Genomic DNA, 15,682 nt, shown 5'->3' on the forward strand with positions numbered 1-15,682 from the left:
GATGTTTTCAGATCCTCTGGGAAAATTCCCAGTAGAGGAATAGCTGGTTTAAAGGGGATTTCCAGACCAACTTTTTTAAGGAGTCTCCATATTGATTTCCATAACGGTTGTACCAGTCTACATTCCCACCAGCAGTGGAGAAGGGTTCCTTTTTCCCCACAGCCTCTCCAACATTTGTTGTTGGGTGATTTCTTTATAATAGCTGTCTTGTGCTTATGATCCATGTTCGGTGTCAGAAAGGTCTGGCAGGAGAAAGCTGTTCACATCATCGCAGCCAGGAAACAGAGACAAGAGTCAAAAAGGGAGTGACACCCTTCCAGGCCACGCCCCCAGTGACTCATCTCGCACCAGGCCCCGCCTCCTCACAGCAAATAAAGTGTAAGCCCCATGTCACTCACTTTCCACAAGTCGCTCCTCTGCATGTATGAAACTGTGAGGAGACATTCCCAGCCTAAATGAAAACAGGTAAAGAGTATGGTAGAAAAGTCTTGGACCAGAAGCCAACCTTGAAATTCCTGACTGCACCTTCCTGTGGCAAAGAGAAAACAGGAACACAGAGAAGGCGCTGTGACAGTTGTGACTGACTTACCTTAGGACGGCTCCATTGCAGTCACTTCCTGTTGACCTCCCATGTCTTGCGTGGGCTGGACCAGGACACATCAGGACAGTTTGTTTTGTAGAGGAGGCCGTTCATATGGCACATGAAGTATTTCCATTTCTTCTGGGGCTAGAATATCATGTTTGCCCTTGACAGCAATTCTGTGGAAGGATCCTATCAGGGGAATGAAAATTTGATCCAATTTATGTGTATTCTTACTTCAGTTAAATTTTACTTTTAATACAGTGGTCGAGTTGAGGTCTATGGCCTTTTAAGCTATTTTTCACATTCCATTGGTGGTAGGACAAATACAAGCAAAACTAGTGCTACTTCCTACCAGTGCAAGATAATTCTATGTACTTTGTCGTCTTACATAAACCACGTCTTGCACACAAGTAAGTGTCGAGTGTGATCTGCCTGCTTCGCGTGTTTGCTAAATGCAACATCCCACACTCACAGTATGTGGTACTGCCCGATGGTTAGAGCTTAATCACTGATTCAGAATAGAGGGTGATGACCACACAAGTGAAGAACTAAATTGGAAGTAATGCTAGGTATGACTTAGTTCAACCATCTCATTTTAAGAACAAGAACACCGAGGCCTAATGAGGTTAGATAAAATTTCCCTTGCCTTGCATCAGGCCAAAGTTGAGAAGGGAAACCAGGCTTCCTCTCTGCGACTCTGCACTGTGCTGTGTGCTGACTGCAGCGTGCAGGTTGGAGCTCTGCTGCACTGTATGTATTCAATGCCGTTAGCAGGAGTGCCTCCCACATTAGACCATGGGCTCCTTAAGGAGAGTTTCCTCCCCTGCTGCTAGCACAGCCAGGGACACGAAACACAATGCCAATAAATACGTGTTGGAAGAGTGAGTATGTGGCTGAAGAAATGGTTCATGCTTCCCCACATTCAAAGAAGCAAGTGCTGTAATTTTTAGCAGTCTCTACCAGTGTTTGGTCAGACTAGTAATGAGGAAGGATACAGAAGATATAAAAGGGGTGAAAATCTAAAAAAAATAGTGTGAAAAAACAACAAGACGAGAAGAGCATATACAATTTGGTAATAATCATATCCAGCCAAACTCAATGCGTAGGCAAAATTTCTAGATTTGATCCTGGAACCTTTTTGTCAGGACATGCATCTCTTATGACCACTTCTAGTTTTAAATAAGCAGCTCCTGCCCTTGGCATTCCTCCTCAGAGCCAGGAATGTGGGGTGCCCCGAAGTCCATCACATCTCCCCGTAGTATGGCCAACACCCATTTATCACATTTTCCAGACCCTTGTTCTGCTATGATTCCTATCACTGCGGTAAATGCATATAGCATGAGGTGCCCTGCTTCTGGAAGACAGTGGCCCTCCGTAGCCGCAAGTTCTCCAGCTGTGGTTTCAACTCACTGCAGACCAAAAATCCTACCTTCAGAAAAAAAGAAAAATTGCATTGGCACAGAATGCAAGCAAACTCTATAATCATTAGTCCCCAAGCAATGTAGTATAAAAACTATTTACATGTTTACATCATATGAGGTACTACAAGTATTCCAAAGATGATTGAAAGCATATGGGAAAATATGTGTGCAAACATTATGCCATTTTAAATAAGTGACTTGAACATCTGTAGATTTTGGTATATTCAGTGGTGCTGGAACCAACAGCCTACAAATACAGAGGGTGGTATGCCTCTTTTTTTTCATAATTTTATTGATAAGGTATGCCTCTTCTAAATGTCTTCAATTGGGAAATCATGCACCAGGAAACCCAAAGGATTGACTATTTATGTAGCAGCATGTCAGACTAAATGACAAGCATGCAGACCGGGTATGTTTGAGTTGAGTTTATCTCTCCTTGTGAATTACCTGAAGTCAATAATAATAAAGGTTAAGAATCCAGTAATCAGCCCCTATGTGAGTTTGCTTTGCTGCTGAAGTGCTGGCGTGGTATAAGTAATTTGACTGCTATGCTTGCTTTAGGAAAGCAGGAAAGAAACAAAGGATTTGGGAGTCCTAAGAGTAACAAGCTGATGGCTTAGGACTGAGGAAGTCTTTAGGGAGAAATTCCTGGTGGGAGCGTCACACTCAGAGAGCTTTATGGGGTCCGAGTGGCCATGGGCAGAAGGGCTGGCTATGCTCTAGGCTGTCCAGAAGTCCAGATGAGAGACTTGTGAGGTGCTCCTGCACCATTGCCAAGCAACTTGTAGTTGTATCCACTTGCCTCTACTGAAAGGTTTCAAGTGATAATAGTCTGTTTCGGATGGCCTAGGTCAGTAGAGCTAAGGACAAATACAGGCTGAACCATTTAGAACTCAGCATACCCTCCAGTCAGCACTATGAGGTGTGATTGAAATATGCAGTGGATGTTCAATTTAAAAACATGTATTATAGTAAAAGACATAGCAGTGTTAATGCCACTAAAAAACTCTCCTCACTTTAAATGCAGATACCCTATCTTTCTTGCCACTTTCTGAAGCAGTTCTGGAAGTCCTCCTTCAGAGTCTTTATAAGATGTAATAAAAAATATGGCAAATACTGCTGCTATGTGCCATCCAACCAAAAGGCAGATGATAAAAACACCACTGTGCCACTTCACTCATCTTACTCACCTGAGTTGGCATCTGGTGTCTTCTGAACCTTCCCCAGAGGAAAAATGACTATGAAAGGAAAACCTCTTGAATCAATTTGGGGCATTGAGGCAGCCACAACAGTACAACTAAAGACACTTAAGAAAAGATTTCCAGAATGGCTTCAGAAAGTGGCAAGAACAATGGGACAAGTGTTTGAAATGAAGGGGATTAATGTCATGTATTTTTTACTGTAAGATGTCATTAATTCAAACATTCACTGTACTTTTAAATTGCACCTTACATGTGTGACTGCATGGACCATTCTCAGCCACCTCTTGCTGCCCTTCCAAGCTCTTCCTCAAACACTCCAAGAGAATGCCCACGTTTATGATCTTTGCCCAGGCTATACTCTTGCTATTTTCTTTCCCTGGTGTGGTCCACATGGCTTTTCAGATCTTTGTTCTCAATATCAAGAAGACCTTCCTTGAACAATGTGTATGTCATAACCACCTCTAACTCCAATGTTTCAGTCTTTTTACAAAGGCAGAAATTATGGCCCTTTTAGAAGCGACAGATTCCTAGTATTTGAAGAGTGATGGACACATAGCAGGTGCACAAAATGTGCTAACATAGGTCACATAGGCCTGACAAAAAAGAAGTCTTGTCTCCTGATGACTAGAGAACAATTTTGGAAAACTGTTGGGTGCTTTTGTAGGCCAGGTCAACTATACTGCATCCAGTTTATACTTGGAGATCCAAGGGGATCTGGAGGAAGACGCACATCCAGGGAAGCAAGACAGCAGCATTGTCATTCACTTCTCATCAGAGCTCCAAGCAACGTTTAGCAAAGCTGTCCTGTGATACACAGCCCTAATTTGCGCCTTATGGAAAATCAAATAAATTATTTCTCACCTGAAGGGAGCAGGATTATTTGACTTCAGATATTTGCCATATGGCTTTTCTTTCACACAACATAGCTTTGAGGCTTAAGGTACTAAGAGCAAGAGCATGCCTATAAATTATTCAGAGATAATTCAAAATAAGTGTGTATCCTTGACAGGTTGTCAGGTTTCTTAATGCCTCTTCCAGATAACAAGTGCTATGCTTCTGATAAAGTGTTGCTTGATTCTTACCACTCTTTCTTGTTGTTCTGTGTGTGTATTCTATGTTTTGTTGTGTTTTGTCTGTTGTTTGTTTTTGTTTTTGCTCTCCCCCTACAGAGTCCAGTCTGGCTCTTATCTCAGTACAGGGTGGTTTACCTTCATTCTGGCCATGGATGCTTGTTACGGCATCCGCGTCTACGGGATGATCAATGACACCTACTGCAAGTAAGATCACAGGAAATTATTTTTATGCAGCTCCAATTCTGATATCTTGTCATAATATCACAATTCATTGTAATGTCATAAATCTGAGCAGCAGATAAAGCAACAATTATTTCCTGGTGTTCTTCGCTGACATGACATTCTATTGTCAGTGCATCAAGTTGTGACTTTTAGAGGTGATGAAAAGAAAAATATTTACCACAATCTAATGTCAAATGTCAGAAGGAACACTTTTCCCTTAATCAGTGGCATATCAGGCCCTTGTGGCTTGGAAATACAGCATAAGTTTAGTAGTAATCTAATTTGCAAAAGCAAGTTTGTCATTTCTGTCACTCTAATGGGTTGGTGGATGGCTATCTACTCAGTGGTTATATTTGATCATGAAGGACAAAAAGTCAGAGGTCTCAGAGAAACTGACAGCTTAACAAGTATTCCTAGAAACTGTATTCCAATAATAAGTGAATAATAATCTGCCAGATTCTCTTTAAAATGAATGTGTTTACCCAGAGCATGCCTGAGCTAGGGGACATTTTATAATTAGATAATAAAATAAACCCTCCCTGCTTCTTCAGGGTAGTGAAATATGTTTCTCTACCAACCATTGGCACAATATAATTCAGAGAATATTTTAATCATATTGTCAAAAAGGTAACTCTTACCCATGAGCAAATACTGCTACTGCAACTATAAGTGTAACGGAGCACTGAGATGCCTCAAATCTTGCTGTGAAAAATCATAAAAGTTTCGAAGTTCTGCAGGAACATCAAGTGACCCAGAGTTTGTGGCCATTATCCACCACTTTCTCTTTCAAAGGCTAGCCATATGTTTGAATGAAATTGGTGTGATATATAATTTTATTTGATCTATGAGTGCACTGAGGACCTGGTACATCTTCCTAAAAGCTTTCATATATAATAGCTTTTAACTGAGTTCATCGACAAGAATCATCTCTGGGTTTGCAAGTAAATGCATTTACTGGGTACATAATGGATTCTTGTAAATGAATGCTTCATTTTTCATCTTAATCTGCCCCCCTTTTTCTTCTTTTCTAGGACAGAAGGGTATAGAAAAGTTCCCTATCACTACTACGAACAAGGAAGAGATGAGTGTGATGAATATTTTCTCCATGAACATGCCCCGTACGGTGGACACAGATTTATCACTGAAAAGAAAGTGTTTGCCAAATGGGCCAAGAAACACAGAATAGTGTTCACACACCCAAACTGGACAGTGTCTTGATGTTGGTTTTCTAACCTTGCCACGCCCGATCGGGGCACCTCGAGTGTGATGCTTTTGATGCCAGCGAACACGATGGTATCAGTAAAGGCAGCGGTGATGACTAGGTTCCTCTTCCTCCTCCGACATGGCAGCAATTTTAACTTGGGATTCCGTAAGCGTGGTTGTGTTCATTACATTCTTTCTGAAGGTTCAGTACTACATAGTGCACTTTATAATTTAACTGGAATTGAGACTAAGGCCAATGACGTAACAATTGTGGCTTAAGGAACAGAAAGGTGGTCTTTCAAGATAGCTGCCATCAACTTCTAAAAGCTGTGGGATTTGACCTCCTGACACAAGGTTACTAAGTCCATGACTTCTTGAGCCTGGGAATGGGAGAGCAGCAACACCATCTTGAAAAATGAGAGACTATCAGACACTGTCCCAATAAATGCTACCAGGGTGCAAGCATCTTGCCCCAGTTCCTAGTGAGCCTGAGGTAAGGGAAGGCATCTCTTTCTGATGCGCCATCTTCCTATGGTATTTCCTACAGGGCAACTCTCAGGCCATTACCCAATTACCAATGAAGACATTGATCGTGGAGGTTCTACACATCAGAATTTCTTGACTATCTCAAACATTTCATTCAAGCTGTACTAAGTAGCAAATCTTGACAAATTTTCTCTCTGATCGTTTTATTCTTACCACTCAAAAAAATATAACCAAACATATTATGAGAAGGATCTATATTAAAGTTGTTCATTTTGGTTGAGTCCTAAATATTTCTGAATGCCTTTTAAAATGTGAGATGCCAACTTCAACACTGTAATAACACATACTGTGAAAACATTCCTGAAACATAACCAAAGGGTTTCCTGACTCTGCTATATCTAACAACACAAATTGTGTGCATTTTAAAATCATGAAACAGGGAAAACAAAACATATTTTTACATCAATTTATATCCTGCCATAAGTCATAATATATATTTGTATATTCAGATTTCTATTTTATAGGCCCAAGATGTGTCTTTCCATGCATTACATGATCTATGCCAAGTGCCAACTGTTTGACATGGATGATTCCCTTCTATTAAATCTCACCAGAGCTTTTACCTTTGTTAAGTTCATTTCCCCTGAGTGTATCTCTTGTTATACCATTATAACAACAGTAGTGATGACCTTACTGTCCAAACTGCTTTGCTATTTAGAGTGCTCTCAGATATGCTACACCACGTGATGTCCTTGACCACCTTGTGGATTACTGCCTATGCATTCCTTTTTCTCCTTAACAGGCAATGTGTAATTTGCTGGATGTCCCAATATTTTCAGGTTGCTCTATTTGCTAACATTTGTATAGACTAAACTTATGTAAACTAGTAATCAATTGATCTGATAGCCAAATACAGCATATTATATTAAGATTATGCAAAAAGTTTCACAAGGTCCATGTTGGCCATAGACTAGGATGCTTGTGAACTTTTGATCTGTTTGTTTTTCTGCTAAATGACTCTGTTTTGAGGAGAAAAAGTGAGAACATAGCACCAATAGGAATAAATGAAAGCAGAAAAGCACACTTTCATATCCTGGGATTGCCACAGCTCTGTTGTCCATATACTTATTGGTCAGTAAATATTAGAGTTGAATTACCAAGAGGCGAAAGAGCCCATGCCCATCCTTACAGGACACTTCAAAAAACAAGAGCCAGGCTCCATTCAAAGAGCATTCTGGAGGTTGGAAGTAATGATGCATTTCACCTCAGGAGTACCTGGTGCGTCCTTACCAGTGCAAAGCATGTGATGAGTCATTGTCACCATGTAAAAGCCTCCCTCCTGCTCTCTTCTGCCATTTGGGGCCCCAGTGGGGACCCATAAAAATTACTGAGCCCCAGTTTCATCATCAGAAGAGAGAGCTGTCATTCTTCTGTTGTTTTCTTATGTGATTTTCAGTCATATAAATGCTAGTTTTTTCAGAGCTAATAATGGATAGACATGCCTACATAAAGAAAAATAGACACAAATACTGAAATTGTAGTGCAGACTGAAATTGTAATACAGAAGTTCCACCTTTAAATAAAAAGGAATCTTTGATAAATCAGAATGTTCAGAGAATGACATAGCCTAATTTATTTAGTTTTCCAGTGAATGGGTAGTCCATTCTGTTTGTTTTAGTGATGAGAAATGTGAAAATGCACTTGCTTTTTTGCCTTGTGGCGGCTGTAGGTCATGGAAAGGACTTTGGAAGTAGCCCTCTTGGCCCCCTGTGTGTGTGTACCAGGTGGACTGAGGGCTGTTAGCTCAGGGTGGGGAGTGTTTCTTCTCTTTCCTTTCTTTTTCACTCAACCTCTATTCCATAAACTTTACAGTTGCTGCTTTTTCTCCCTTTTTCTATAAAGTAGGAAAGAAAACATACTTTATTCTCAATTTAGAGACCCAATTGTATGATTTCCAATGTAATCAGGACTTTGATTGAATCTCATGACTTGTTTTCCTCTGTAGTCTTTATTTTCTCTGTTTCTATTTCTTTTTTCTTCTGAATTCCAGCTTCCTAATTCTAATGCAAAGTCTAATTTGTCCCATGTTGAGAAGAAATTTTTCCATCTCATATTTGCTGATACAGAAGAGTGAGGCAAAGGAACAATTCAAGGCAAACATTTTGTCATACAAATTTATAGTCCATTCCTTGGGTTCTTGGCAACAAGCAGAGATTTCATCCAGCATCTTAACTTTGGAAAGTGTAACTGAATGCACTCATCACCAATGCATACATGGCCTAGATGTTAATTAATACCTTGAAGAAGAAGCTTCAATACCATCTAAGGCTCTAGGCAAAGGGACTATAGAAAATGACTATGATTCTCTGAAATTAGCATAAAAACATGCAGGTTAATACAGTAAAAATATTAATGTTAATTGTGCATAATCCTAAGAAAACCACGAAAATTTTTTAAAGATTTTAAAATGAATACTTGAAACCCTAAGTTAACCTAGTGACAAGTAGTAATGCTATGCATTATTATGATGTTTAACGTGTGATTTTACAGGCTACCAACCTACCAAAAGAAAATCAATTTCTCTCACTATATATATGCACACAAATATTCACAGATACTAATAACTATATATACACATGCATGTAATCCAATATTTTCCTCTGATATGTCTGAATCACGGAAAAGCCTGTTTTAGGCCTCATCTGAAATTTGTTTGGCTTCATTTTGAATTCTGATGAAGAAGGCAAAAATTCAAAGTAAATGTACTGATTGCTAAGAGGACATAAAATCATATTCAATAGCTGTCCAGAAGAATAAAGCTAGCAAAGATGCTAAATCTAGAACTGAGAACACAATTAGATGCCACAGTTGTCACAAATCAGGCTTGTAAGCATAGCAGTCTGTGTCTTGAGGCTCTGCCGATTACAGCTTAGCGAAAGTCACATTGAAAAACACAGCATCAGGCTTCATTCATGCTGCAGCAAATGAATTGGTCCTCCTATTCAAATAAGCCAGGCTTTAGCATAAGCAAAGCACAGATTTGCATGATTTTTATTATATAGCTTAGGAATTGTGGCCATTGTGAAAAAAGAAAATTATATAAGGAGATTGCTCTGAGATGATTTGCTATGAGTCAGCTGTCTGGAAGCAAGAGTCTGAATTGGAGACCTACTGACCGTTCAAGAAGTATAAAGCCATCAGAAGAGAATTATCTACAGCTTCTGTAGAAGGGAGACTATACTCAAGTGCTTCAGAAGAAAGACCAAACTCAAGTACTGAAGACACCACTCAAGTAGCTGTTGATGTTAATGGGATGTTATTTATGAGATCAGCTTAATTTTGATAATCAAGAAGATATAAGCAGACTTACTTTTTAAAAAGATATCCACCTTGCACTTAATATGGCATATCAGATGCAAAGAACCACTGGTGCTGGCCCTGGCCAGTTGTTTGCATATCTTAGCACAAGTGAGTTGCATACCCAAGACCAGGAAGGAAAAATGCTTTGTTTGTAACTGTATTTTTAAAAGGCAAGACCTCATTGTTTTGATAAAGTACGTATATCCAATGACTGAAGGAGCCAGCACTTGCCTTCCTAAGTAGTCCAGACTTAGGAAGTTGACAGGGACCTTACAGACTAGATAATCCAACCTTTCTACCTTGGACTTGAAGAAATAAACCCATAGAAGCAAATCAACTTACGCTTGCCTATAGAACAACTGACAAGTACGTGGACCCAAATTCTGGCTATTTTCTCAAATACTTTGCACAACATTCTTGTAGGCACAGAATACTACCTGGGAAAATGCATATGCTATTCACCAAATAATTTACATTCAAGGAAACGAAAGGCTCCGATTAGTGTTGATTCTGCTCAGAATTCAATCCTGATGACTGAATCATCCCTACACTGATGATTTGCCAGGTACAGAAGTATTTGCATAACTGACCGAACATGTCTTACTAGTTTTTTTCTGTTCTTCACTCTTGTTTGGTGCTAAAACTAGGCCATATTCCAACATGGTGAAATCCAGAGCCTAGCATAATGAAGACAAAGGTGCATTCCTTAGTCCTTGGCATTGAGTGCACAGTCAGGAACCACTGGGTGATGGAAGTCACCTGGTGAGGCTGGCAGGCCCTGTTGCTGATGTATCCTGAGAGTAGAGGTGTCTGGCCTCAAACCACTCAGCTGCCAGGGTTAGAGAGTCCTGTTGCACTGATTGATGAAAGGCTGCCCTTGGTTTTCCTGGCCACCCCCATACTGCCAGCGATCTCTAGCCCACATACCCCTCTAGACGGGAATATAAGCCCCAGACATCCCGCAAGTCTCAAGAGGCACACAAGGCTAAAGCAGATTTTCTCCCTTCAGTCCACTCATATCACCCTGTTAGAGGTAGAAATTTTTAAAACCATAGTTGTTGGGCTCTGGAAATGGCTCCTTCAGACCAGAAAGAGCGTTCTGTTCTGCTGCTTGTTTTCACTGAACCTTAGAGACACCACCGGCATAAAATTGCATATAAATTGCTAAGGTGTTGAGTCAGAACTGTCCTTGGGCATTGTAGCAGTACAGAAAACCTCATTTAGTTGTTTTTAAATTCTCTGCTTCTTTTTTCCTTTCAGAATAGGCATAATTTGTTTTTGAGGTAGAAAAGCTCTTCTTTCTCCACATATATGTTCCCCTTTGAGACTTCAGAAAAACAGAAGCTCACTTTCATAAAGGTGAAGAACGTCTTCAAGAATAAATAGCCAACTTCCAGATTCATGTGTTTGCCTGTGTAAGTGAGCAGTTTCTTCTAAGAAACTCTGAAGACACCAAAACCAGAGTGGTTTATGGTTCCTTGTTAGCTAACCTGCAAAGTACCGATTGCCTTGTGTTTAACTTTGCTGTCACTGCTAACCAAGTAAACATCCATTTCCATTACACATAGTTATATTTTAGTTTTCACTCATCTTTCTGAGTTCACATGATTTTTGCTGTATTCTCTCATTCACTTTTAAAACCTGTAATCTTCCTCTGTTTACAGAGGCGATTCCAAATGCACAGCCGTACTTTAGGTGAGGGAGGTTTTCCTGGTATCACATCACTTCATTTGTAGGCACTGTCTTAGAAAAAAGCTTGCATCGTAGCAAATGGGCGATTAGCATATTTCGGTTCTTTCACATTCACAACAGGATCATTATATGTTAACAAAGCTGGAGGATGCTATCACTGAAAGAAAAAAGTGTGGAGACATTCAGGATGCTCAGTAAGGCAGGGAGACAGCCAAGATGGCATCATAGACAATAAAAATTTCAGAATTTGTGTGGTTCCCATTGTCCACCTGATGCTAAGACCTGTTCCATCCTTTGGTGCTCCAGATTTCCTAACCAAGATAACGTCATCAACAGGCTGCTTCGAATAAAGAATTCCTTCTTTTTTCATGCCCTTACTCAACCTCCCTTTCACTCCTTCCATTTCCTCCTTTTTCCCCCCGTTCATCACATTTGGATATTTTCTCATTTTATAAATCAGCTAATAATAATACGTAATCTAACTCCATAAGAGACACATATTTGGAAGGAATCTCAAGGTGAGACTCTTCTTTGGAAATAAATAATAGTAATCTATACTCCAGGTTTATTAAAGGACTGAATGCCTAATCCAGTCCCCCAAAGCCTCTGTGAGGTACATAATACTATTCTCCCCATTTTACACACAAAGAAATTGCAGCACAGAAAGGTGAAGTGTTCTGCCCAAGGCTAAGTTAGTGATAGAATGCACTCAGAACAAAACCAGTCTGGCCCAAAGATGCTATCCACTGGGGGTTGGCTAATTGATGTGCCTAAGAACACCCAAAGATGGGCAGTCTGGCACAATGAGGTTTGTTTCTCTCTGAAGTGTCCTCTCCAACCAGCTTGTCTTTAAAAGTGACTCAGGAACAACGGCACCCTCTGTCGTATGACCTTGCCCTCTACTGGGGGATGCCCATCCTCTCTCTTCCCACTGATGAGGTCAGATCAAGGTGAATCTTGTGCTGTGGGGTTTCATGGGCAAGTCTACATGGGCCACATCTCTCCAGCCACATTCCACCAGCTAGACTCCATCACAGGCCTGACACGAAGTGAGCTGTGCTGTCTCATTGTGGGTCAGCCCAGCAGGAAAAGGAACGGAGTTAAATAAAGACATAGAAGTCCCTGCCATAATATTCTTGGTCGTGATGACATATAGCTGCAAAAATATCACTGTTTTGTTCAACTGGATGAATTGTTTATATGGTAAATTCTCATTCCATGTTTAGGAGTGCTTGAGAAAAGTCTTTTCTCTGCATGGGTGCCAGTACCCACACCTGTAACAGAATAAGCTGAAAAACAAAATATTGATCTAGGTTCTATTATGCCAAGAAGAGAGGATATGATTTCTGTTGCCTGAGGAAGCAGAAAGAGAAACTCATAAGTTAGAGACACTTTTAAGTGGTTTTAGTCTTTCCACAGTAGAAGTAACATGACTTTTAATGTCCTAATGATTTGTGGTTAGAGTAGGATAGATCCACCTTCGCCTTTCATCAGCCCCCCCATTTAGTGCCTGTTTAGTTGCAAGATAGCACAAAGATTAGCCTCCCTTTCAGCTTTCCTTTGGTCTTCAGGGCCATACAGTGCTCTGGTAATTTTTTTTAAAGTTAAAAAAAATGAAATTGCTGTTCTCAAGTCTTCAAATTGCAAATATCCTCACATGTCTTTTGCTTTGTTCTCACTGGCATATGAACTTGAGCAAAGGGGAAAAAAGGAATAAAACATTGTCAATGAAATGGCCATCCCAAACCATAGGTTATTCTTAAGAAAAGAGGTCTTTATATTCCTTCTTTCTCAATTCTTTCCTTCCCCGCCCAATATTTTCTACCATTTGATATTTTCTTGAAAATCTCTACAAGCCCTTTCCCCTTAATGCAAATACATTTTTTTATTTATCCTGAAGTTTTATTTCACCTAATAGAAACTATTTGCTGTCTGTCTTGGCAAAAAAGAAAGTGCTTTGCATGTTCACTTATAAATTTTCTTATTACATCCATGAGATAGATTACATGGGACTCTAAAAGCAAAATAAAGAAGAGAGTCTGCCATTGTTTACATTCTTCCAGATCAATGTGACATTTGTTATAAAGGCAAGACACTGTAGAGCCTGGTGTCAGTAACTGGCACAGACTTGGGTATCTTTATCAGAGTTACACCTGGTGTTAAGAATCCCTTGTGGTGCTTTGCAGGAATGTACTGTTTAATGAGAGTAGTAGACACACTACCCTATGCCCATGACTAAAAGTCTTCAATGACATGAGCATGCAATGCGTACCAGTAGTACCTTATGCTAGACATTGAGAGTTCTTGCATCTGTAATTGATAAAACTTTTAAAACATGCATTTTCCATGCTTATGAAATAACTTAAAAGTCTGTATAATCTTCCATAATTTTCTACTGCATGTATACATATCTCTAAAAGTATAACCCATGAAATTAAGTTTATATAGGATGGTCTTTCATCTATAATGGCAATTTTACTTCAAATTGAAACAGTTTGACCAACACATCTTTGAGTGAAACTGATTTTTAAGAAGAATCCTATTTTGAAATGACTAAAAAAGATACATACCCTCTACACTATTTGATGGAGAAAAGGCGTTAACACTGGGTGAGGACATGCCAAGATCTCTGAATCATGTCATTGTATGTGGAACAACAAAGAAATAAAAATATTCAATTGCACAATGTAAGAATTCATTGAAGCCAGATTTGGCGTAAGAAATACAAAGCTAGAAAACATGGACTCAAAAAGGACAAGAGGATGAATTAATAGCAATAGTCATTCAGACTATTTAGAGACTGTGGAGCACTCTACTAGGAGATGTAGCAAATTAAAAATGTCACTAATACCCTAAGACACACAGAAAGCAAGCAATGACGAGGACCGCTCATACCATTTCTGGATATATTTTTAAACTTATTTTTATTTACTTTCCAAGTGCAAGTAATATGATTTAATTGTTAGAAACATGCAAAAGACAGAAATGTATAATACTCATTGTCATACTGCCTGGTATTCATCTAATATTTTTCTAAAGATATTATTAATATATGCACATATGATGATGGTTTATAGCCTACTTTGTCTCCATAACATGAAATTGAAAGCACTTGCTCTGGATGTCTAAATTATCCTAAAACTTTTTAAAAGCTACATTGTGCTATAATCTACCTAACATCCCCTTCCTTTTCCCTTTTCCCTTTTCCCTTTTCCCTTTTCCCTTTTCCCTTTTCCCTTTTCCCTTTTCCCTTTTCCCTTTTCCCTATATGGTAAACAACTTTGTTCATGAATTTTTTTAAAGCTTCCTGACTTTTTTTCTTTTACTCTACCAGCATATAATGGTGCCTGATGTCTTGAGTTCTTGCCAAAATGGTAAATTTTTTTGTACTTGCCAACTGTATATGTGCAAGAAAAGGTTATTGTCTTTTAGCTAGCATTTAATGGATTACTAAGGAAATTAAATTTGGGCATATTTATTGGCAATTTACATTTCTTCTCTCATGAATTAGCTCTTTCTGTAGCTTGTCCATTTTTCTATAATGGGAATCAGCACACTTTAAAGATGTAAACAAAGGAGAATTCATTCAAAAGAAGGGGATCATGAGCAAGGGGGGGAACAGGAATAAAATGACATCACTCGAATGGCCATGGCAGAGAAGCTAGACCATTGTAGCAGACCTGGAATTAGTTAAACATGGGGAACATTTAACCAGCTTAACTGAATGCTTTAGGGAGAACTGAATTCAAATATTTCAGAGGCATTAGTGCAAATTTTAAGTGCTGTGATGCTATGCTACAGAACTAATGAATGGAATTTCAGATTCCTATTTCAGAAGGGTATTTGGAAGAGTCCAAACTTAGAATGTAGATTCTTAGAATGGGAGAAATTATATGATATATTTACAGATAGATCAGACTAGTGCATTTTTTAATGAGTCTTTTGATCAGGCACAGTTGGGCTCAACAGCCACCAAGACTGCTTCCAGAAGCCACTAAGATTCTGTGAAGTACATAGAATGTGGCCACCATGTGTGAAGTCAAGACTTGACACTTAAAATAAATTCTAAAATGATTAAGCTTTGGGAAAGCCTTGTCTTAACAGAAGCATATTTAGAAGTCATCTCTTACAACAGTTTATTTCGGATGATGGCTAATTTTACCTAGTGCATGTCAAAAGATAGACTCTTGAATTCTGGGGGTATGTTGGATTTGGAGAGCACACACCCGACCCTTCCACATCAGCCCCAGCCCTCTTCCCATCGCTGACTTCATTCTCATAAGGTTTCCAAAAAGGTATAAGTTCTTTGCTCCCCAATAGGGGAAATTAGTTCACATTTCATGTATGAAAATATATGGTTATATTTTATATACTGTCTATTATGATATAACTTTGAAATGTAATGACTTGGGAAAATTACATTTAGTATCATACCATTCC

General features: G+C 39.2%; 1 protein-coding gene across 2 annotated transcripts in view; it reads left to right on the forward strand.

The window, feature by feature from the left end:
* St6galnac3 (ST6 N-acetylgalactosaminide alpha-2,6-sialyltransferase 3) overlaps window positions 1–14,438 on the forward strand; it is a 553,279-nt gene extending 538,841 nt beyond the window's left edge. For both annotated transcript variants that reach the window (XM_023703266.1, XM_023703268.1), the window contains 2 exons: window positions 4,376–4,483; window positions 5,533–14,438. In XM_023703266.1, coding sequence (XP_023559034.1) covers window positions 4,376–4,483; window positions 5,533–5,719 — 295 coding nt within the window. In that variant the 3' untranslated portion in view covers window positions 5,720–14,438. The remainder of the gene's footprint in view (window positions 1–4,375; window positions 4,484–5,532) is intronic.
* The last annotated feature ends 1,244 nt before the right edge of the window (window positions 14,439–15,682 follow it).

The sequence above is a fragment of the Octodon degus genome, unplaced genomic scaffold (assembly GCF_000260255.1).
Source record: "Octodon degus isolate 3935 unplaced genomic scaffold, OctDeg1.0 scaffold00167, whole genome shotgun sequence".
NCBI lineage: Eukaryota > Metazoa > Chordata > Mammalia > Rodentia > Octodontidae > Octodon > Octodon degus.